Source organism: Spinacia oleracea, chromosome 3, assembly GCF_020520425.1.
Source record: "Spinacia oleracea cultivar Varoflay chromosome 3, BTI_SOV_V1, whole genome shotgun sequence".
Taxonomy (NCBI): domain Eukaryota; kingdom Viridiplantae; phylum Streptophyta; class Magnoliopsida; order Caryophyllales; family Amaranthaceae; genus Spinacia; species Spinacia oleracea.
The window spans coordinates 79,999,544-80,022,551 of NC_079489.1; the positions used below are offsets into that span (position 1 = coordinate 79,999,544).

The 23,008-nt window shown below is 37.2% G+C and overlaps 1 protein-coding gene across 1 annotated transcript; it reads left to right on the plus strand.

The window, feature by feature from the left end:
• The first annotated feature begins 9 nt into the window (after positions 1-9).
• Positions 10-21,238, plus strand: LOC110790727 (switch 2). Its single transcript, XM_021995496.2, has 8 exons — positions 10-498; positions 7,968-8,074; positions 9,597-10,515; positions 13,532-13,779; positions 14,305-14,431; positions 14,513-14,788; positions 14,898-15,150; positions 20,770-21,238. Exons 1-8 carry the CDS (start codon positions 49-51, stop codon positions 21,087-21,089), a joined length of 2,700 nt encoding a protein of 899 aa, XP_021851188.2. The 5' UTR covers positions 10-48; the 3' UTR covers positions 21,090-21,238.
• Positions 21,239-23,008: the final 1,770 nt, after the last annotated feature.

Below are 23,008 nucleotides of genomic sequence, written 5' to 3' on the forward strand. Positions count from 1 at the left end.
TTCCGTATCTTGTAATTTTCACTGACATTCCTTTCGAAATTCCATACCATGTCGTTGAACACTTTCAAAGAGACCCTGAAACGCTGCTCTAACGTCTCTTCAATTCCAAACCCTTCTTCAACAACAGAACCCTCAATTTCTAAATCTAATGTCAATCCTTCACAACCCCGCAGAATCCCCCCAAAAACCTCAATTGCTCAGCAACTCCTTCGTCTCGGACAACCTTTCTCTCCTCCCCTCAAGTTGCGCACGAATCCACCTCAACAACAACCGCAGCCGTCTCCACCACCACCGACGCAGCCGCAAATAGTAGACCAAAAAGAACTGAACATACAACCGTTGAAAGAAGAAAAGCGAAGTTCCGAAGATAGTGGGAATGTGGAAGAGATTGATCAACGAGGTTTTGGGAGACCCAGATTGGATGTTCTGCAATTGGGCGAAATTGGGCCGTATGAGCCGCTCGTTTTGTCGTCTCCTGGCGAAATTCCGGTGATTCAGGTGATTTTCAGTTAGTCTTTATTGTTTTTTTTTAATAATTTGGAACTCTTGTTTGCTAGGGTTTTACTTAAATGGCTGATGATTTTTTTTTATTGCGTTTTTATTGCATGAATGATTTTTGGTGTGGGAACAAAGTGCCATTTGAGCATATTGAATTTATGTGTTTAGTATGTGCTAAAAATGACTTGCTTATAACTTATAAGGGGGTTCATGTCAATGTGGCTGTTAGAAGGTGTCGAATATGACAACCATTTTCGCTCGGTGTGTCTGCTAATCGCATTTCTTGGAGAATTAAGATGGATGACATTGATTTTCAGTGGGCAATCTGTGATTATGCTTAGAATGCCACCACCATGCAATGAAGTGGATAAGATAAATTGATTTTTCAATGGACGAGTATGATTTTGCGAAAAATACGACCATCCTCAGGGGATGGCTAGATGCTCAAAGTAATATTTTTGTTAGCGTGATGTCCAAATGCAACTTCGCCACTGTCTTCATATTTGTCTTCCTTTCCATTATGCATAATTTGTTTTTGAAGAGAATTAGTTAGTTTCTTGATATTATGAACCGCATATTGCACTCTTCTCAAAGGTGATGTAAACTTGGAAAACTGTTTAAAGCTTAAACACTCGAATCCTTGTTGAGTTTATAAACTAATATGCTATCTCTCGCTGAATTTTTAATGCTTGCTTCAGTCTTAATCATATAGTTGGTACCTATGGTACGATCTAACGCAAAAGAGTACCCTGTCATTCATTATCATTACCCCATTGCCTAAAAGAGGCTAGCAAGAAGCGGGGTAAGGGGGGTCTGGTGTACGCAACCTTACCCCTGCAATTGCAGAGAGTTTGTTTCCAATTGACCCAAAAGAGATAACGGGAAGACCATCTCTACTTCATGGAAAGAAAGCGAAAAGGTTTTAAGAGCCATTTTGATTTAGTGTATTACATCCCACAGCCAAAAGAACAAATGAATCTTTGGCTCCATTGGAAATGGACATAAAAGAGTACCCTGTATCTCTTAAAATAATATAGCCTTGGATCAGATCTTCTCCCTGATCAACATCAGTTGATAATCTTGTATATAATCTTCATTTTTGCTTCACTATTGCATGATTTGCATCATTCTCATTTTGACCTGGGTGGGCATAGCTTCATAGGCTAGTGAGATCTACACCCGTAATGCCCTAGCATCTGTCTATGTTTTAATAATTTATATGATGGGTTTTCTCATTGATGGTGGGACCACTTGGAGGTTGGAAAAGCACATTATTTGTTTTCTAGATTTGTAAAGCTTTTGATATTTTACCAAATCTGAATTTCAACATGGACTTATGTACTGTTGATGCCGAGCTTGATCTATGATATTTGCATTTCTACTTTAACATTTAGAGGTGTTTTCAATGGAGTATTATTGGGTCCATGATTTAGTAATTTGTTATGAAGTCTGTTGAGACCATAGATTGAAAATGTGGTATCGGTCACGGTCGCGGGATCGGATGCGGTGATGCGGTAGCGGAACAATCTCGGTGGTCGCGGATCGTGTCGCAATGGTCGCACATGATTGATTAGTAATGGAAATAAGGAGTAATAAAAAAAATACTAGTATTAAAAGAGTATATTACCGAGGGAATTTAAAAAAAACAAAAAGAAAGAAAGAAAGAGAGAGACAAACCACGTGGGTTTGTTTAGGTGCTTCCCCTTTCCAACTTTATTAAATATAAATAAATAGATAATAGGAAAAAAAACCCCACTTCCCACCTACCCGAGCCCCCACCTCCCCAACACCCTCCTGTTTTATTTAATAAAAAGAAAAAACTATCCCCACGTACCCGAACTCATTATCATGTTAAAGAAAAAAACCCGAGCCCTTCCTTCTTCTTCACTATGAGTTCTTTCTTATCCTCCTTTTCTATGAAATAATCGATTAATTCACGAGTTGTATCAGTTTATTTCAGGCGATTTTCGACCATACCGGTCGAATTGGGACAAATATCGCCTTATTTGAAAACAATGTGATAACTCGCGAAATCTTGTCTCGTCAACTTGAAAATTCGAGTTAACCCAGGCGATCCAAGTTAACATCATGGTTGATACCCATATGAAAATATGCACATGTAGAGTTGTCTATAGAAGGGTGATAAACCAACTTATAAGCTTGAGGAGCTACTTCTCCCATTGCCAACTTGTTTTGGTATGAAACCTCCTTACAGGATTTGTTCTCTTCACCTTATTCTTATTGCTTATTAGATTAGATCAGAAAAACAAGAAAAACAAGACCAGACTAGAACCAGAGACGAGAAAAGAAAAAAAGCACTTACAACAAACAATCAACTCAAACTAGAGCATACCAGACCAGAAATTAGATAAATCACGCCAAACGAGACCAGGTGAAGAGAACAAGGCCTTATGCTCAAAGTGGATAACTTAACTCTTTGATGTGCCTGGCCAGGCCCATGATGAAAAGTCATCATGGCATCATAGCTCGGTTGGGTCATTGGAAAATGGTTTGAGCTTAAGGGCAACGCACATGTGAGGGGGAGTGTTGATACCCCATATGAAAACAATCATATGTAGATTTGTCTCACATCGAAGTAGAAGGGTGATAATAACCAACTTATAAGCTCTGGAAGCTACTCCTTAGTCCTCCCATTGCCAATTGGTTTTGGGATGAAACCTTATTTTTAGGTTCAAAGTGGATAACTCCACTCCTTGTTGTCGTGTGCCTACCAAAAATAAACTAACTCTAACCTCCTAATAGTGCAGTAAGGAAAGCTAGGGTCCATCCCACGGAGATTTGGATTTATCAAACTATTTCGTATGTTAGAAACCCCTGTTTTGATAATTAATGAACTAACTAACATAAGTTAGTAAATAAAATGTAAATGACAGACTAAGAAATGAACAATAAATAGAAATATAAAAGGGATCTGAAAATATATTTTGGCATTGGAATATTAACTGATCATCGAATGCATTACTGAAATCACGGTTATGCCTTAATGTTAACCAACAAACACATGCATGCATTCGACTTCCCTTAATTACAGATAGACCAAACAAGCTCTTGGAATATCATCTTTCTAACTAATAATCTAGAACAAGCTCTCTAGACTCGATTAATTAGTAGCATTATCGATTAGGAAGTAGTTAACCTGAGCCGCAATCTCACAAGCTCGGATTTTGCAACATAAAGGATCAATAATCATATGCAACTTGACAAGTTTTAGTCACCAATCAAACCCCCTAATTGCTATTAGGGAAATTAACAAGGATAATTACGTATGAGGTATGACAAGTCAACATTCTAGCGACCAAACTAGCAAATTACACTAAAGATGGCCAGTCTAATATATAACTCGACTAGGTCACGACAATACAATAGCTTATCAACTTGATCAAGGATTAAACATAATCATCTAAATAGTACGAATCACCATTTTTCCAATTTCCCAATTCAATAATCCAATGCTTAGTATGTTTCCCTACCCTAATAAGAATTAGCCTAACATTTTAAGAATTGAAATGGTAAAATTATCAATCAATGAATCCTTGAGAAATTAATCAGACTACGAATGAAATAAACAATAATCAACCTAAACAAGAAAACTCTTATTATCGAATAACCAAAATTCCTATCCCAACTATACTATAATAACAAAAACTGTTAAGGCAAGGAACTAATTAAATAAAATCAAGTCACAAATCCTATCAACTTTATTAAGAAACTAAACAAAAACAATGATTGCAATATAAATGTAAAATGTAAAACTAATAACTCATTTTACTATACCCAGCAGTACGAAAGGGCCGTGAGCCTGCTACCACCCACCGACGACTACTCGTCTTCTTCCCTCAATTCGCTGCTACCAGGAACTCCAAGTTGATGCTAATAAATTATGGAACATACTATTAGTACCCGAATGATCTCTCAAATTTCCAACCCGATCCTATGAGAAAACCATGGCAGCTACTTATACCAAAAATGATATCAATCATTCCTATTCTTTCGCCCCAAAATTCTATTGACTCAGATAACCGCTTTGATATCATCTTTATCTTTTTCTTACTTGATAATTCGAGAATCCCACGTAATTCGCTCAATGTTTTCCTTTGCCGCACCCGCAAGAAAATGAGGGAGATGAAGCTCTGTTATTCACATCACAAAACCCATGTGTGTAACTCTTTGATTTATTTAATATTGGGCTTTCAATCGGTTGGCAGTGAACCAAACATTTGAGAGGGTATTTGAACTTTTGAGCTTTGCGTCTTTCATTCCGAGTGTGTGAATTTCACTTTAATGCCCAAATTCTGCTTCGCGTACACAAATAAGCAAAATAGCAGTAACTCGTGTCTAAAAAGGAAAACTACATAAAACACTCCTACACTGATAAATGTTAATATAAAATCAAGAGTTTAAGTACTAAAATAATACACTTTTACGACCCTATCAAGGTCACATGCTTGTTCAAGGTTTCTAATTTTGCATTACATAAAATAACGCCTTCGTTCCATAATGACTTCCATTTAGGCTGGGCAGAAAGATTAAGAATAGTTGTTAAATGTAGAGGCAGTTCTGATGGGAGATTGGTAAAGGAAAAAGTGTGAAAAGGAAATGTGAAGATGACTTTTTGTGTGAAAATACGGTAAATGTGAAAGGGAATATTTGTTTTGTAATCATGGATGCTTTGGGAATGAAGTAGAATTGGTTTAGTTGGCTCTTGGTTGGGTACGTATGCTGGGCATTGTCACAATTAATCTTGCTTTTTAGTGGGATACAACGTCCTTATTATGAACTCATCTACCTCACCGTCATGTTTCATCGTTGAGGACCCTTGCATTCTGCTTTTTTGTCTTAAACCATTTCGGTAAAAGCTTTTCATTTTCTATTGTTAAGTGAATCAGTTGCATACGTGTCGGTTTTATAGTTCCCACCATGAGGAATGCTAGCTACCTTCAAATGTACCTACGAGCGTTAGGAAGTCCCTAGAGTAGTGGCTTTTCTACTAACCACTTTTCATATCATAAAGCATTTATACAGTGACAAATTATGGTTGGTAAGTTGTCTAAATTGAATGACTTATTGTTTTGAAATGGAAGTAGTATTTTAGGATTGTTTGTAACAGATCAGCTTACTCACAAATGTTTAAGTGTTAAGAAATGCAGAAGTTTAAGGGAAGCGCTGATTTCTTTGATTAATACTCCCTCCGTCCCTTAATACTCGCACCGCTTTCCTTTTCGGGCCGTCCCTTAATACTTGCACCGCTTTTATAAATGGAAATTTATACTAATATTATATTATTTCTCACACTTACTTACTAACCCCACACCCCTATTCCCTACAAAAAATCATTTAAAATTTCACACACCCACTCACCACTCTCCACCTCTTACACATTTCCCACTAACTATATTAAAAATACTCCACTATCAACTAACACCAATTAAATTAATAAGTCAATTCAAATGTCTTAAACTCCGCACCGGTCAAACCGGTGCGAGTATTAAGGGACGGAGGGAGTAAGAGCAACTACAAAATTTGGTGCCTTTAGGGAACCACTCTCACTAATAGCTTTAGGCTATTACTCTCAACAGTGCTATGCACCAAGTTCGAAAAATTCTGGATACCCTTTCTTTACTTCCTCTCCCCTACTTATTTACATTAAGACACTTAAAGACAAAAAGCATTAATTGGTCTGCAACAACCAAGAATTGCCCGCCTCACTTTTTCTTCCACTTTTGTTGCCTTCTGCTGTAATGGTGAATGACAGGTGGCTTTCTCCTTTCATGGGCTTCCTGGGATACCTGGGCTGTTACATTGTTCGTATACAAATCTCGGTTTAATGAATCAACGTCGAGATTATTAATTCGTAGCCTACTAGCCGATCTCTTGGTATGTTGTTTTTCGAACTAATAGCTCAACTCCATATCTGTTGGACTTCAAGCCTCCAACAAGCTTGTGTGAGCTAAGACCACACTCATGGGGGCTTAGTTAATTTTAGCTCGGTTTATTTTTTCAACTGTCTGACTTTTGATTTTGGATAATTATTGTAATAGTGCTATATCAAGTATATTGTAGTTCTCTTAGTCTCAAAACTCATAACAAAGTGCCAAGTGATCATTTAAGTACAGTTTTTTATGCTTCTCAAATTCATGACTACAAATAAAGAGTTAACAAATGTTGCCGAGCCCGAGCTTTATATTGGGTGAGTTGAGCTGAGCAAGCTGGCAAGTTTTGAGACAGGGCCGAGCTTGAGCTAGGTTGGCTCAAGCTCAACTTGGTTTACTTACATCTCTAGTTCTGGACATAGCTTATTGGCCTAGGGAAGAGGTTTTTTTGGGTCTCGAGAATATAGTTTACCCAAATATTTCCCTAACAGAATGAATTTGCGTTGCAATGAAGTGCTGCACACTATCTTCTCAACAGTATATTTTTGTATTTCTACCATATTGTCTGGCAGATTGTTTTTCTTTCAAGGATACTTTAGGCTTAGTATAATCCAGCTATCCAGAATCCATAGCAACTATGGAGAGTGGTTGAATTAGTATTTTCTCATCTTATTTCTGAAGCAGAGTTGTTTTAAATTTGAACTCTTATTTTTACCATTGGCAACGATTTGGCTATACCGTTTAGTTAAGTTTTTTCTTAAATTGAACTTCTTAGCCCCTACTTTTTCTGTACTTATATTATTTGAACTTATTGTCTCCGAACTTGTCTTATCTGAACATGTTTTTCCTACAAAAGTGGGAATAAGCAGGGTCTTAATCACTTTTAAACACATATATTTGTAAAGAAACTAAGTAAATTATCATATGTTGATGTGTCACTTCATGTTGAATGCGTCTTGATTCACGTGAGTTATGATTTATGAACATCTCATAACTGATGGCAGCCTTACATGAACTGTACGCTGCCCAACCCCTCTTATCTGCAGATTCCGTCATCCTTGGAAATAAATCGAGATAAGTAGCGTTATTATTTAAGCTACAGCCTATGGCAGCGTTTATCTTTCTCAGCTGCTCAGACAACATTTTGCTTATGACATTTGGATGAATGCTATACCCACGCTCTGTTACTTCCCCAAAACCAAGTATTCTCTTTGTTTTGGTGATTGTCACTAATATGGATTTGCTTGAGTTCTTGTTTGGTTTTGGTGAGTGCAGAATAATCTGAAAAAGGTTTTCTGGTAAGTGCAGAACAATCTGAAAAATATTGATTTCAGCATTCTCTGTGGATTTATCTTGTGTTTTAGAGGCATAAGAACAGCTGGTTTGAAGTCTCTCAGTGATAAAATTACAAATGTTTGTCCTTCTTTTGTTGCCGTTTTAGGAAAAAGTTCGTCTATATATGTAAGGATGGTTGGATAGAAGTTTGATTTCTTCTGTTCAATACCAAGATTTGTATTATTACTTCAGAATCAATTTTTTTTATCAGGGTTGAATTTCATGAAGGATATTGTTTTACAGGTCCCTGCATCCATCAATTGTAAGCTTCTGGAGCACCAAAGAGAGGGAGTTAAGTTCCTGTACCAATTGTACAAGAATAACCATGGAGGCATTCTTGGAGATGACATGTGAGTGCATATAATGGTATAAAGTTCTAGGGAAAATCAACAAGAATCATCCCTACAATGGCCTGTCTTATCATTTTAATCCCAACTATACTTTAACCTAGAATAATCCTAAGTCCCAACTACATGGGAGGCCTTCTTAAAACAATCTAAGCTGACCTTTGACCTTCACAACTGGTCAAAGTTTTCTTCTCTTCTAAAAATGTATGAAGCCTTCCCTCTCACCTCTCCCCACTTTCTCTCACCTTTATTCCACAGAACTACCACATTGTTGTGGAAATCCCCGCTGGAAACAACTCCCATGAATTTCCTCCGTCATACTCGTCACCATCAACAAGTCTTTCTTCACCACTGCTAACTCGTAAAGATCTTCTCAAAGTTCATGAAAAACTCCATCCCAAAACGCTTCAAAACATCTCAAGGAAACCACCGAATTCCTACTCTGTTAAATAACCCCACCACCAAATATTGCTGATGTCGCTTTTCTAGCCTCCAACACTATGTTTAATAGTGCAAATGACTTTAGTCTTTAGAATATACAAGCCAAGTTTTACCTATCAATTTATAATTGAACCATTACTTAGAATAGAGATATATCTTCAACCTTAAGACGAGCAGAAGCACATTCTGTCCAAAAAAATAAAAATAAATGAATCGAAGCAGGTGCAGTCTTCAAAATGTAAGTAAAACTTTATCCTGTATTCACTGAAATCCAAAAATATAAAAGGAATACCCAAATCAATTCAAAATCAACAAATAAAATTGAAATTCAGAGATTAGAGTCAAAGGGAAATTCAAAGATTAGGATAAAATTAAAAGAGGAATTATCATCTTTGCAAACTATCATTATCACCTTTGAGTTTGTATATAATCAGAATTGAATTGAAGAGGGTGAACTAGTGAAGAATTAACTGACCCTTTTAGCTGTGCGGAGTTTTGGGGTTAGAGTATAAACTTAAAGATGAGTGAAAAAAGAGGAAGAGAGTTTTCTGGGTTTTTATTAATTATGGATGAAAATTGGTGTTGCTAGCTTGCTACTTGAAGCATGGAGGCAGGGGTGGTGGCTGTAGGAAATTAGGGAAGGGAGGAACGAAGGAGGAGGAGGAACAAAACATGAATGGGCCCACGTTTAACAAAACTACCTATTATAACAGGAATGGGAAGAAGTGTTTTAAGAACGCTACCCATATAGTAGGATAATTCTAGATTGAAGTGTAGTTTTGATTAAATAGAAAAGCTTGCCCACGATTAGGATTATTTTTGTTAAATTTTCAGAGTTTATTGTTTTTTAATCAGCAAACAGATTATGCTAGATATTGTATTGCAGCTATTGCTGATTAGTTATCAGGTTATATTTACACATGGATGTCGCTATACCTTGGGGATTTTGCAATTTTAGTGAAATATCATTGATGGTGTGTTAGTCTCAATGTTATATTTTCGAAATACGTTTTCTGGTGGTGTGAATTCTGCTGCACTTAGGTGACCCGTTTGTTCTCAACCTGGTTTTCATGTTTTGAAATAGGGGATTGGGAAAGACCATTCAAACAATTGCCTTTTTGGCTGCTGTGTTTGGAAAAGATGGAGATTCTGGCAACCTCCCAGGTGCACAGAGAAACAAGAAGGGTCCTGTGTTGATTATAGGTCCAGCATCAGTTCTACAAAACTGGGAGAATGAATTCTCTGATTGGGCTAATTTCCGTGTCGCTATATGCCATGGTCCAAATCGTGACTTGATTCTTGATAAAGCAGAGACTCGGGAAATCGACGTAATGATAACAAGTTTTGATACTTTTAGGATCTATGGAAATACTATCTCAGAGGTTATGTGGGATATTGTAATTGTTGACGAGGCACACCGGCTGAAAAATGAGAAGTCAAAACTATATACTGTATGCCTAGGTGTAAAAACAAAGAGAAGGTATGGTCTGACTGGGACAGTGATGCAGAATAAAATCATGGAGCTGTTCAATTTATTTGATTGGGTCGTACCTGGGTCTTTGGGAACTCGTGAACATTTTCGTGATTTTTATGATGAACCTCTAAAACTTGGGCAGAGGTCCAGCGCTGATGACAAGTTTGTTCAAGTTGCTGAAGAACGTAGGCAGCACCTTGTTGCACTTCTTAAAAGCTACTTATTAAGGAGGACAAAAGACGAGACCATTGGGAATCTTATGATGGGAAAAGAAGATAATATTGTCTTTTGTGAGATGAGTGCATTGCAGAAAAGAGCTTACAAGAGGATGTTGCAGCAACCGGAGATCCAATGCCTTATGAACAAGGACCTTCCTTGCTCATGTGGAAGCCCACTCACTCAAGGGGAATGTCATAATAGGATAGTTTCTGATGGAGTCATATGGAGATATCTTCATAAAGATAGTCCTGATGGCTGTAACTGGTGCCCCAATTGCCTTATTCTTCCCTGTATTCTTAAGCTTCAGCAGGTAAAGTCTCTGAAGGTTCTTTGTGTGTCCTGTGATGTTGGCATGTGCTTCCTTCCCCAACCCCACAAACGATCTTAAAAATGACAAAACAGTATAAGGAATATAAGTCGGACTCAGGCCTTCTAACTATGTAGTGCAAGTGTGGATTCCTTTTCAGTTTCTTATCTTGGCTCAAATTTCACTCTTCTCCATCTTATGTTTAAATTGCAAACTACAGAAGATCATCTACATTGAATTATATAACTATATATATGGTAAAATGAAATATACATAAAATATACTTTTCTGAGACCCTGTTCATATCTATTTTCATTTTTTAACTCTTACCACTGCATATCTTCAACGATTAATATCATTAATTTCCCACAAGTAAATATTACATTTGGACCTTCCCCTATATAGCGGGATGCTTGTCCACTAAGCACGACCTTTAAGTAAAAATTACAAAGTTGATATTATAAAAGTATACATTGAGACAAATCCAACCATATCCCACATGACTGTCACCTTAAAAAGTCAAATTAGGGTGTGTGAATAATGTAAAATGCAAAATGTTGTAACTAAAGGTAATGAAGGAAGTATGTTTTTTTTTTCCCTTCTTGTATATCATGTTTTGTAGGATTACATTTATTTGAAAGACATTTTTTGGTATTTATCACCTTTTGCATATCATGTTTTGATATTTTTTAACTTAGCAATTTTTTTTTTTTACCATCTTAAATTTTGTTAACATTTTGAAATCACCATTTGTTAACAGTTCTGTTCATTTATCTTCCATTGCGGGGTCCACTAATTGATTTCTCATTATTTTTCTTTTTTTCTCTCTCTTTTTCTACAATTCGATTTTACAAAAAACATTCAATCAAAACCCAATATTAGGTTAAGGGTATTATTGAATTGCATAACCATCCTAATTGGAGGTTATATAAGGAACAAAATCAAGCAAGCATGTTTTGATGATATGTTTTTTTGGTTTTCAACTAGGGCTATGTGCTATTTGGGTCTTTTTTCACCTAGTTTTCCAAATTGTTGATATCCATCTTAAGCTTATTGCATAATTTTTTTTTGACGGGGTAGTACAATACCATTAATAGTCGGGTGTACGATAGATTTTAGAGAAAATACATAGTTACAATCACATCACTATTATGCATCCTAAGCACAAATCGTATTCCACCGCTTCTAACTTGACAAGAGCAGTGATTTTCGGTGTTTTGCATCCTTCCAAATAGAGCCATTCGCAACCTGCGTACGAATTGACGAGTTGATGATAAATCGAAACCCATATGAATCCAGATCACCCTCCCCATTATTAAAACCCTAAAATCAAATTCTCATCCATGGATGAGAATCAAGAACTTAAAAAATCGAGGCAAACCCCAAAAATACATTGGGAACAAACCAACGGAAAAGAAACAACAAAAACAAAACAATTGAAAGAGAAAGCAACAGAAAAACAAGAAGAAGGGTCGAAAATGTTCTAATTTCAGAAGAAATTAGACTATTTCCGGAAACTAAAACCCTAGAAGAAGAGGGAGACGAGAGAAGCTTATTGCATAATTAATTAATGTATACGGTTAACATAGGTTGGAGTAGCAACAATGACTTAGATTTCTGAAAAACTACCTTAAAAAGAAATAAATATGTATGTGTGTTTAAAGTTGAAGTTTAAAATATTTTACAATCTTTGGAGAAGACAAAAATAACAATTTTTACCTCTTTAATAGCTTTATGATGCTTAGATGAACACCAATTATGAAAAATCTAATTAAGATTTTTTATTGAAATTTTTTGGAATTAGGGAAGCAATTGAAGGAGGAGAAAGAACGGGTTAGAAATCATGGAAGATGAGGTATAAAAGGATGGAAAAAGAAGAAATGGATTAATGGGCCCTACATTGACACATAAATAAACGGGAAGTGTTAACTAGTGGTGAATTCAAAATGTTTGCTAAATTTAAGGTGGTAAGTATCATAATGTGGTATTCAAACCTTCAGATATTGAAGTCTTAATGAAGCAACTAAGGATCTGAAACTATGAATCGTACTGAAGTGTTTGATTCGTGAATGCCACTGTTTGATCAATGAAGTGAAAGAAAAGAGGCAAATTAAGATTCTTTAATAACTTGATGCTTATTGGTTAGTATACAACAACATTAACCAAGTCTTAGTTCCAAAATGATTGGGTTTGGCTAACATGAACCGTCATAAAGAACTGTATGCGGAACGTGAATTAAGAAAATTAAAAGGTTATTTAAAAAAGATTAAACACGAGGCACAAAAAAAAGGGAACAAGAAAACAAGATAGGCCGGTTTAGAGAAGAGGCATAAATATGTTTTGAAAATATATTAAAATAAAAATAGGAAACTAGGGTAGTTTCCAAAGAAAAAAGAGAGAGAGAGGGAAAAGAAGTCATGTTGAGTTGTCTGTATGTATTATCTCCCTCCGTTCCGCCCTTATCTAATGCCATATTTTCATCAGTCTCCGATAAACTTATCATTCTCAATCACCCTCTCCATGTTTGCTTTGGTTTTCCCCTACCCCTTACAATTCCATCTGTTTGCCACTCTTAAATCCTTTCTAACCGGCACATCATTTGGCCTCCATCTTAGTATATGGGGAGAAAAAAAGAAATGGATTGAAAATATCTGGGGATGCCAGGGTTCGATTTTGTTATCTATTAATAATCTACATTGGCTTTTGAGGATATTCACAAGTTTTATGAAATACATTCTCCTTGTCAGTGAAATTAATGTAGCAAGGTCAACCAGTCCTACATGTGGTGGTTCTGTTCGTGTTAATTAATAGTAATATTTAAGAACTAAATAGAAGCAATACTAACCGTATACGGCACACATATACTACCTTTCTGCTTTATTATACCCAGCTTCCAGATGCTCAGGCCTCAAAAGCGATTGCATGTTTTTACTGCATCTACTCTATGCTTACAGTAATATGGAAAATTTGTTGCTACAAGTTCTTCTGATTCTAAAAGGTTTGCTGCATTGTATGGCAGATTAGCAATCATCTAGAACTTATCAAACCAAACCCAAAAGATGATCAGGAGAAACAAAAGAAAGATGCTGATTTGGCTAGAGAAGTGTTTGGACTTGATATTGATTTGGTAGGCGGAAGTGCTCAAAATGAAAGTTTTATGGGCCTGAGTGAGGCTAAGGATTGTGGAAAAATGAGAGTCCTTGATAGATTAATGGCTTCTTGGCTTGCACACGGTGATAAAGTCCTTTTGTTCAGTCATTCAGTTAGGTTGATATCTTGCTTATTATCTTGCTTCTGTCTTTGTTGCTTCTTTAAAGCTTTAAAAAATAGCCGTCATCAGTTGCATCACAATATTGTTCCTTGGAGTCTCTCCAGGAGTCCAGTTTTCATTCAACCTTTATACACACTGAGTGCTTTTAGTGGCCCCTGGTATTTGGTTTTATTTCTAGGGATTGTAGTCATTTTATTAAAAATTGGGTAAAATGATTTTGTTTCATAAGGTTCATGGACATACAGTATAAATTATTCTACGTAATTAGAAGTGAAATTTAGAAGACATAAAAGTTTGATATCACTTTGTATAGCGTTCTGGTATAAACACAATGTAATGTTGTAATCCTATACCTTGTTATGTTTGTATTGACTAGTTAAGTTAACGCTGCTTGAATAAACCTGGCTCACAGCAGAGTTATATTCAGTGAGACAGTGTTGATATGGTATTTATTGCTGGAATGATTATTAGCTAACGTCGGAATATCCTGATCTGGTTCTTACGTTAAATCAATTTGGCAGGATGCTCGATATCCTGGAAAAGTTTCTTACGCGCAAAGGTTTTAGCTATTTAAGACTGGATGGCTCTACACCCACTGGGCTGCGCCAGGCCCTTGTTAATGAGTTCAACTCAAGTCCAAGCAAGCAGGTATATGTGTAGACTGAAACTATTTTCTTGCAAGAGCCTAGTTATTGATGAGCGATCTTAACCTGCTAAATATCCCTGTAGGTGTTCCTTGTCTCTACTCGAGCTGGTGGACTTGGGCTTAATCTAGTTAGTGCAAACCGAGTAGTAATATTTGATCCAAACTGGAATCCATCACATGATCTGCAGGCTCAAGACAGATCATTTCGCTTAGGCCAGAAGAGGCATGTTGTTGTTTTCCGCCTTATCGCTGCTGGTTCTCTTGAGGAACTTGTGTATACTCGACAAGTGTACAAACAACAGTTGTCAAACATTGCTGTTTCCGGGAAGATAGAAAAGCGGTATTTTGAGGGTGTTCAGGTGGAAAAAGATTCACATTAATTTATAGTTTTACACTTTTACCCAATCTTCTTTGGTTCTTCCATCTCTCCAGTTGAAAGATCACATTGTTTATTGCTTTTCCCTTCAGGATCACAAACAATTTCACGGTGAGCTTTTTGGAATAGGTAATCTGTTTCGAGATCTTTCTGACAAGCTATTCACCAGTGACATCGTTGAATTGCATGAAAAGCGTGAATATGAATGTACGGATCAAAAGGGCTTGAATAATCTTGGGGAGCATTTTATCCAACCAAGTGAATCATCTCTATCAGAATCTAGAGTGAAAAAAACAGGTATCTCAGATAGCACTGCAACAAGAAAGCCACTACTGGAGGAGTTGGGTAAGTCTTCTTTTACATTTTCTTTAAAGTTCTTCCTTAAATTTAATTTTCATATATACTCTCAGACTCCCACTTATTCCTACTGAAACAAATTGTTGCCAGGGGTTTGGTAGATTTTCTGAGTTTATCGGTCAAGTTGCTAGTTGCTACCAACTTGACTTGTAAGAATTGTGTGCACGATTTGAGAAACACTCTTCGTGAGTCTGATAGAAATCCATGAACTCTATCCTATAATAACTGGAAGCATGCAGGAATTTCTGAAATAATTGGTGGCATAAGATATTTTTCTTGCCAAAGTAGCCATTTGTAGTGAAGAAAGTACCTTTGCAAAATACCCCTTTCTACGTATCACTTCCTTTAAAATGCTCCTAAGCATTTGGTGCAGAAGCAGTTCTTCCCCTGTATCCACATATGAGAGGCTACCTCACTTTTTTTAAATAACAAATGAGTTCTAGATTCCACCCCCCCCCCCCCCCCCCCACACCCACACCTCTCTGCCTAGGCTAAACTGTAATTAAGAATGACGTATGTAGTGCAGGGGTGACGAGAACTAAACAAGCGTTAGGTAAAGAGAAAACGAAACCAGAGAGCGAGTCATCTTACACACGTAAACCAAGGATCGATTGACTACATGCACTCACCATTTGACTCTTAAGTGAGGAAAGGAAAAGGTTGGCTCGATTGGGAGAGCGAGTGGTTTGCTGGCCCCCATATACTTTTTGCTTATAATGGAAGGGCTTACTGATGAAGCTATCATATTAATTACTTCATAGTATGTTATAAACTATCCATCAAAACACATACTTTTACAATGTAGGGAAGAAAAGTAGGTTACTCGATTTTAGGGCAAACCGTCCTATAATGCGTGGCTCCAAAAAAAAAACATATAACTCTATCCAAACTATTTGCATAATGCGATTAGAGGGGAAAACGAATCATGCTACAAAGCCACAAAAGTAGTTTCCCGAGAAATTTCCTTGATGGACAAATGTTTTAAATCAAGCAAAAGCATATACTTTCCAATGACGTAACAGCATTCTAAGGCATGTCAACTTGATCTTCCTTAAATTTGGTAAGAAGTCAATGTGGACATCTTTTGTGGAAGAAAGAGAACAGAATACAAATTCATAGTTACTGGCCCCACCATCTCCCACATTTGTCGCTAGATAGTTAAATTATTTTTTTAATAACAGATATTAAGTATTTAGTAAACCTTCCATCTCATTTTCTCTTGCCAAACACAGTGGTAAACTTGACAGAAAATCCAAAATATCTGATCAGAAGTAGAATTATGAGCATGATTGAGCAGGATCAGAGAAAAGTTCCTGGGTACCGCACTTCTGCAGCCTTAAGATTTCACTCTTGCCTAGTAAGAGTTATGTTTGCTAACAAATAGAATCTCATGATTTTGCTGCTATAATCCTATTGGTTGCCCCTCATCAAGATAGTCATCATCCTCATAGAATGTTAGCCATCTTTAGAGCAAGCTGAACTCTTCCTGTTAGGCCTACAGCCCCAACCATCCTCTTGGCCTCCAAAGACCAGTCTATGCATCAGGCTTGATTTCACTACCAGGTTCACAACACTAGGAATCCTCTTCCCAGCCCAAATCAATTACGCTCTGAAACTGTTGAATGGTGAATTCCTCCTCTTTGCGCTCTCCCATCCCCCATCCCCCAATCCTAATCCCCCCCCCCCCCCCACTTACACAAAAATGGTGGCACCATAAATCTGAAGCCCTGTGAACTTAGGCAGCTTATCGGGGACCAATTTTTTTCATGAGATAGGCTGGTTAACTCCATCTGCTTTTTATGAGAAATGGTAAGGGTTATCCTTTCCATGAGACATTGGTGCTTGCCAATGTAATAATCAGGTGATAGTTCATGATAAGCTAGTGCCCTTGGAGCCTGTACTTTCCTTGAAGGAACTAAAACCCTTTGCTGTTTCAGTTTTCCTAATTATCGAATTGATAAAGTGATGTGGGATCAAAGGCACATTGAAGAAGTTTCACTCTAGTCCTTGACACCCTTGCCTCCTAATTAACTAGCATCTCGGCAGGAACTTATGTGTTGCATTACTAGGCTTACTGAATTGCACGTGTTATAATCTTGTCTTATACTATCTATTTAAATTTTTTATTAGTTAATAATCCCGTAGCTTTACCATTTCCCTTCAGGTGTGGGTTTTGAGTCCAATAGCTGTTGTTAAGGCTTACCTATTCTTTGTAGAATTGCCATAGTATTAATAAGAGATGTTTAACCTCCTTCAAGTGTAACATTCAAATCCATGATTTGATTAAGGAGTGAATTAAGATTATTGCTTGGTTACTTTAATTAGGTGTAGTCTAAGGGAGGGAGTCATATAGTGAATTTTATTAGTTTTTGATCTGAATCCGAATCACAAGTCTACAAACAGAGTGTTACCACTAAACTGTCTACTTAGCCGAGTTTCCTTTTACGTAAGAATTTCATGCCCTTATCCTGCCCATTAGCTCCACCAGGCCAATAAGGGTGTTTTCTGTTTGAGTGAATAAGAGAATTGTCTTCAAATGCAAGGATTTAAGGGGGCGTTTGGTTGGGGGTCTCCAGGAAAGGGAAAGAGAATCAACTGTCATGATTCCCTTTCTTGTTTTTTGTTTGACAATTTCAATCACACTTTATACCCCCCCCCCCCCCCCCGGAATCACCTTAACCCCCAAACTCCTCTTCACCCAACCAAATTAACTACCACTTTGACCACCACCTGTCTATGGGCCGCCCCCACCAAATCCCACTAAACAACCACCACCCAACAACCCACCGAAACCACCATACCACAACCAAAACAACCCTAATACCACCGAAATCATCTTTCCTAGCACAAAAACCAAGCATCCAAACCACAACCAAAACAACCCTAATCTCCATACCACAACCCAGAAATTGACCCCAACTACCTAAAACAAACCCTAATCTCCATACCACAACCAAAACAACCCTAATACCACCGAAATCACCCAGCACAAAAACGAAGCATCCAAACCCCCCCAGCTACCTAAAACAAACCCTAATCTCGCCGGAAAACTAGATCTAAAAATCGAGGAAAGAGAAAGAGGGGGAAGAGGCGTGATGCAGCAGCGGCGCTTGTAGTTTCTTTAAGGTGGGTGGGGAGGCGACACTTGTAGATGCTTCGCGGTGGGTGGCTCGGCGGTGCTCGTAATGGTCGGTGTTTATAGTTGCTTTGTGGTGGGTGGGGAGGCTGTGGAGTGGGGTAGCGGTAGAGTGGGGTGGTGGTGGAGAGTTGGTTGTAGATTGAGGGAAGGGGTGGTGGGAAGAATGAGTTTCTTTTGATTTTTGTAAACCAAACAACTTGTGATACTGTAGGGATTTCCTTTCCATTCCTTTCCAAACCCTTTCTTGATTCCATTCTCTTTACCCCGTGTGAACCAAACGGCCCCTAAGGGTTCTTTCCCTTCCATAACTTGGTCTGCATTGAGAATGAATAGCTTGGTATGCCAGAAGCTCACCAGCATCATCCTCAACTCGGGGTAAAGAAATTATTTAAACCAATCATTAAGTCTGTACTTAATCTAGAAAAATTTGCCTCCGATTTAATCCATCCGTATGTGTTTTTTGCTTAGTTTTTAAAAGCGCGCTTTTTTGCGCTTAAAGCTCGGAAGCTCAGAAGCTCACACCAAAACGCTTATGCCAGTCAAAGCCCAACGACATACAAGAAGCGCGCGCTTCGGTGCTTCTGCGCTTCCTAGCGCTTTTGCGCTTCATGTAGTCTAGGCACATCAGACCCTTCTTTTTTATAAAAAATAAAGCCATGTGACTCTAATCTTCTTTTTTAAAGTATCACGTGATTTCCTTTTTTTTAAAAAGCGAATATTTGGGAAGTTTTTGAAAACCCTAGTGCAATTTTCTCCCGTAGCCGGATTTCTCTAGCCTTCTCGCCGGATTTCTCCCGTCGGATTCTGAATTTTTCTTTCATCGTTTTGATTTCTCTATTTTTTTTTTCATCTTTTCTTTCCATATTTTCTCCATATGTTCTGAACTTTTGAAATTTTATTATTTCTTTCCGGGTGCGCTTCGCCTACGAAAAGCGTGCGCTTTCGCTTTGCGCTTAAGATCCAGGGCCCTTTTGCGCTTCAATGCGCTTCGCGCTTTTTAAAACTAATGTTTTTTGCATGGAAATATAAGCATTTTTTATCAACTTAACTTCGAAGTTTGAACATAAACCAATAAACCATGTCATTGCCAATCTTGTGCCACAGAGAAGACCGATGGACTCATTTGTAGATAAGTAGTTGTTACTGCTTGCACTCCGAAAAAAAGGGGCTTGCTTACTCTACTATATTGATACAGAAAGGTAAAAAGTTGGAGAGATCTGACCTACCGAATGCAGCAATCTTGAATACTACTCCCACTTCTATTAATTGGTACATCCTCCGTATTTACTGAAGGGATACACTTGTATTTTTCGGCCGTATTTATTTAAGAGATACACTTGCCATTTTTATTAACTTATCAATCCCACCATCTAATTAAATAATCTATCTAATATATCCTATGTTCCACCACCCTATTAAACAAATAATTTCTGAACTACATCCCACCCCTCACCCCTCTAAAATGACATGGTCCCTACTTGTGTTACTTATTAAAATATCTACCCCAACCCCACTTTTTTATTACTTTAATTCATTCAATTCTTTTTCTTAACACCCGTGCCCGGCCAAGTGTATCCCTTAAATAAATATGAAAGGAGTATAATTTTGACTGGCACGAAGTTTATGAATGTGAGTTTTATTAGAATAAGATGTAAGTTGAGTAAATGGATAATAAACAATTGTAATAAAAGATAGTGGAGGTAGTAAAATATTTAAAGGGAAGAAAAGACGAGTAATAAATGATAAAATATTACTAGTAGGGTCCTTGGGATAAAAAGGAAAGTATAAAATAAGGTGGAAAATTTCCATAAATGGAAAGTGCACCGATTAATAAAATACGGCCGATTGTGGAAAGTGCATCAATTAATTCTATACAGAGGGAGTATAACCTCTTGTTCACAAAGCTATTGTTTCGGTTAGCTCTAACTAGCTGCAAGAAAAAAAGAGATCACGACGCAAATGGAAATCTTACCCTTATAAACCGAGCCGCCTAGCCCCGCAAACCCCCGACCACCAGTAGAAGTAGACCCCTGCCTAAAAGGTGGCATGGTTACCTGAGTCAGTGAGAGTCACCTAAGAAAGGATCACTTAAAACTTCCCCGTTTTTGAAAGCAAAGGCCTCACTAGACTAGAAAAATCTCAACGGGCTCAGAGATCTAGGTCAAACACCTTAATAACATAACTAGATAATGTTTTTGGTTATGATTTCGCATCTTTGGAATACCAACTTGGAATTTTGAAAATGTGCTTATTGGTGATTTTATCTGTTATGTACTTAATTACTGGTGTAGCTAATTAAGACATAAGTTCTACCTCAAAGTTAATGTACCTAACGGGGATGTGTCATCGGCGGTATTGATGAAAAGCTGATTTATTAAGCTGTGTTTTCAAGGAGATTTGTGCCAATGGAATTGACATGTTCCCATGTACTTAGCAAAATATTAACTACATTTTTATCTTTGTTGCAGGTATCTTATATTCTCATCGCAATGAACATATAATCAACTTTGGACCTGGAGGGAGAGTCAGCGAAACAAAAGACAGAGCGACTCCAACTAATGATTTGAAGGAACCTCATATATGTCCTTCTATTGGAGCTAAACAGTTGAGTAGTGGGTCAGAGAGGAACAAAGAAAATAAAAAGATGGAATTCAGTCTAATTGCTCAATTCATGGGTATGACCGAAATTGAATTTAGTAGATGGGTTATTTCTGCGGCTCCTTTTGACCGAGAGGAAGTGCTTCATGACTACAAGAGGAGGAGAAAAGAGAAATTATACAGGGTTTAATCACTCTTTAATCAATGTACAGTTGTCTACATATCTGTAAATATATTTTTGTTATACGGAGATGTACTTTTGGTTGTTGGATGGAGCCAAAGATTCATTTGTTCTTTTGGTTGTGGATGTAATGGATTAAATCAAAATGGCTCTGAATACCTATTCGCTTCTTGCGGGAGCCTCTTTGAGGCAATGGGGTAATGATAATGATAATGAATATACTGAGTTGTACTGTTAAAACCTGGTTTAGAACCAATACCTGATGGTAACACAGAGGACTGCAACATATGTAGTTTACATAAATAACTGAAACAAATCACTCTTAGTGGGGTTATATTTTTAAAACAAAATTTGCGGCAGTTTCAAAGGTTGTTTTGACTAGGTTTATCACTTCTGATGTTGATGTTAGAAACATGTTGTCTCTCACTCTCTTGTTCATGTATCGTAAATTTTACTTACAACCATAACAGTTATAGAGGACAAACTTATCACAACGGGGTTATGAGAAATCCTCCAAAAGCTAACATTGTTGTAGACTGAGCAAAAAACAACTAATGGCTTTACTACAATACAATGAACCAAGCCATAGCTGAGAAGTAAGCAAGAATTTAGAAGTTTGAAATTTATACAAAACCAAAAGGGAATAAGTAGCAGACATCAAAAATAAAAACACTGAACTTCTTCATCGAGGGAGGCTTCATCCTTGTTAAGCATTGGGTTCGGTGAACAATTTGATCCTTCTGAGGTGGTTTGGAAATTGTATGTCCTTTCAATACTCATGCTTCTTCAAATGTAGCAAGGCCATGAACTACGCAATTAGTTGTGCGTTTGACATGCATAATTGTGACTACCAGTTCTTTAAGAAAGACACAACATCAATAATCAAAGAATAAGTTTTTTCCCAGTTGATTTGTTTCTTTTTAAAAAAAATAAGTTTTAGGAGGTTATTCGTTTCTCTTTTTTAAAAAACAAGTTTTTAGAGGTTATTCGTTAAAAAGTAAGTTTTCGGAGGTTATTCATTCCTCTTTTTTTTTTTTTTTTTTTTTTTTTTGTTTCAAAAAAAAGTTGTGAGAGGTTATATATTCCTCTTTTAAAAACATAAGTTTCGGGGTTTATTGATTCATTTTCTCTCTGAAAAATATCTAAGTTTTGGGGAGTTTATTCATCCCTCTTCTCTCTGACGAAATGTCTAAATTTTAAGTTTTATTCATTCCTCTTTAAACAGATGCCATCAACAAGTTTTAAAATCGAAAAGCTCTATACGCGATTTGCCGAAATATTCGTTTTCGAAAGGCTCTATCCACCATCTGAACACCTTCAATGACTTTATGAGAAGGTGTAATCCGGCCAGTTCAACAAATCTCCTATGACTTGTGAGGAGAAATGTTGATATTTCAAATGATGACCATTCAGTCAAATGTTATCACTCGAGGGTTCGTGAGACCCTCAAATTAGAAGAAAGTCCATTTAAGGCTAGATTCTCAGGCACATCTCGTTCGTCAATACTTTGATTATCATCTTAACCATACTCAATCAAAGTGGGGGCTAACTGTAGACGCCTAAATTTGACCCTCGTCTAGTGTCGGAAAGTTCAATGATGAAACTATAACCCACTTGTCAACGACACACTATGATTAGCCGAAGAACGACTCTCGACTGACTGAAAAGATCATCCGGAGCAGAACCTGTCAAATATAGTAACTTCAAAGAATAGAAAACTTTCCAAAATAAAATGGACACGTATTTAGTCACATTCACATCTTGATACTTCTTTAATACGTAGTTACACATCGTTAGAAAGGTTGAATTTATTTGTCTGCGTGCAGCAAACCTGCACGCGCCACAATGTTTTATTACTTGCATTCAAGCTCTAGGATGAAATAGCGTGAATGATAACATTTCCCAAACTCAGAGTTCTTGGGAACAAC

Bases quoted from the DNA above. Each gene is read 5' to 3' on its own strand.
- LOC110790727 (XM_021995496.2), top strand. From the start codon at position 49: ATGTCGTTGAACACTTTCAAAGAGACCCTGAAACGCTGCTCTAACGTC. The intron at 499-7,967 runs GTGATTTTCAGT...ATTGTTTTACAG, and splicing joins GCGAAATTCCGGTGATTCAG to GTCCCTGCATCCATCAATTG. The intron at 13,780-14,304 runs GTTGATATCTTG...TCAATTTGGCAG, and splicing joins TTGTTCAGTCATTCAGTTAG to GATGCTCGATATCCTGGAAA.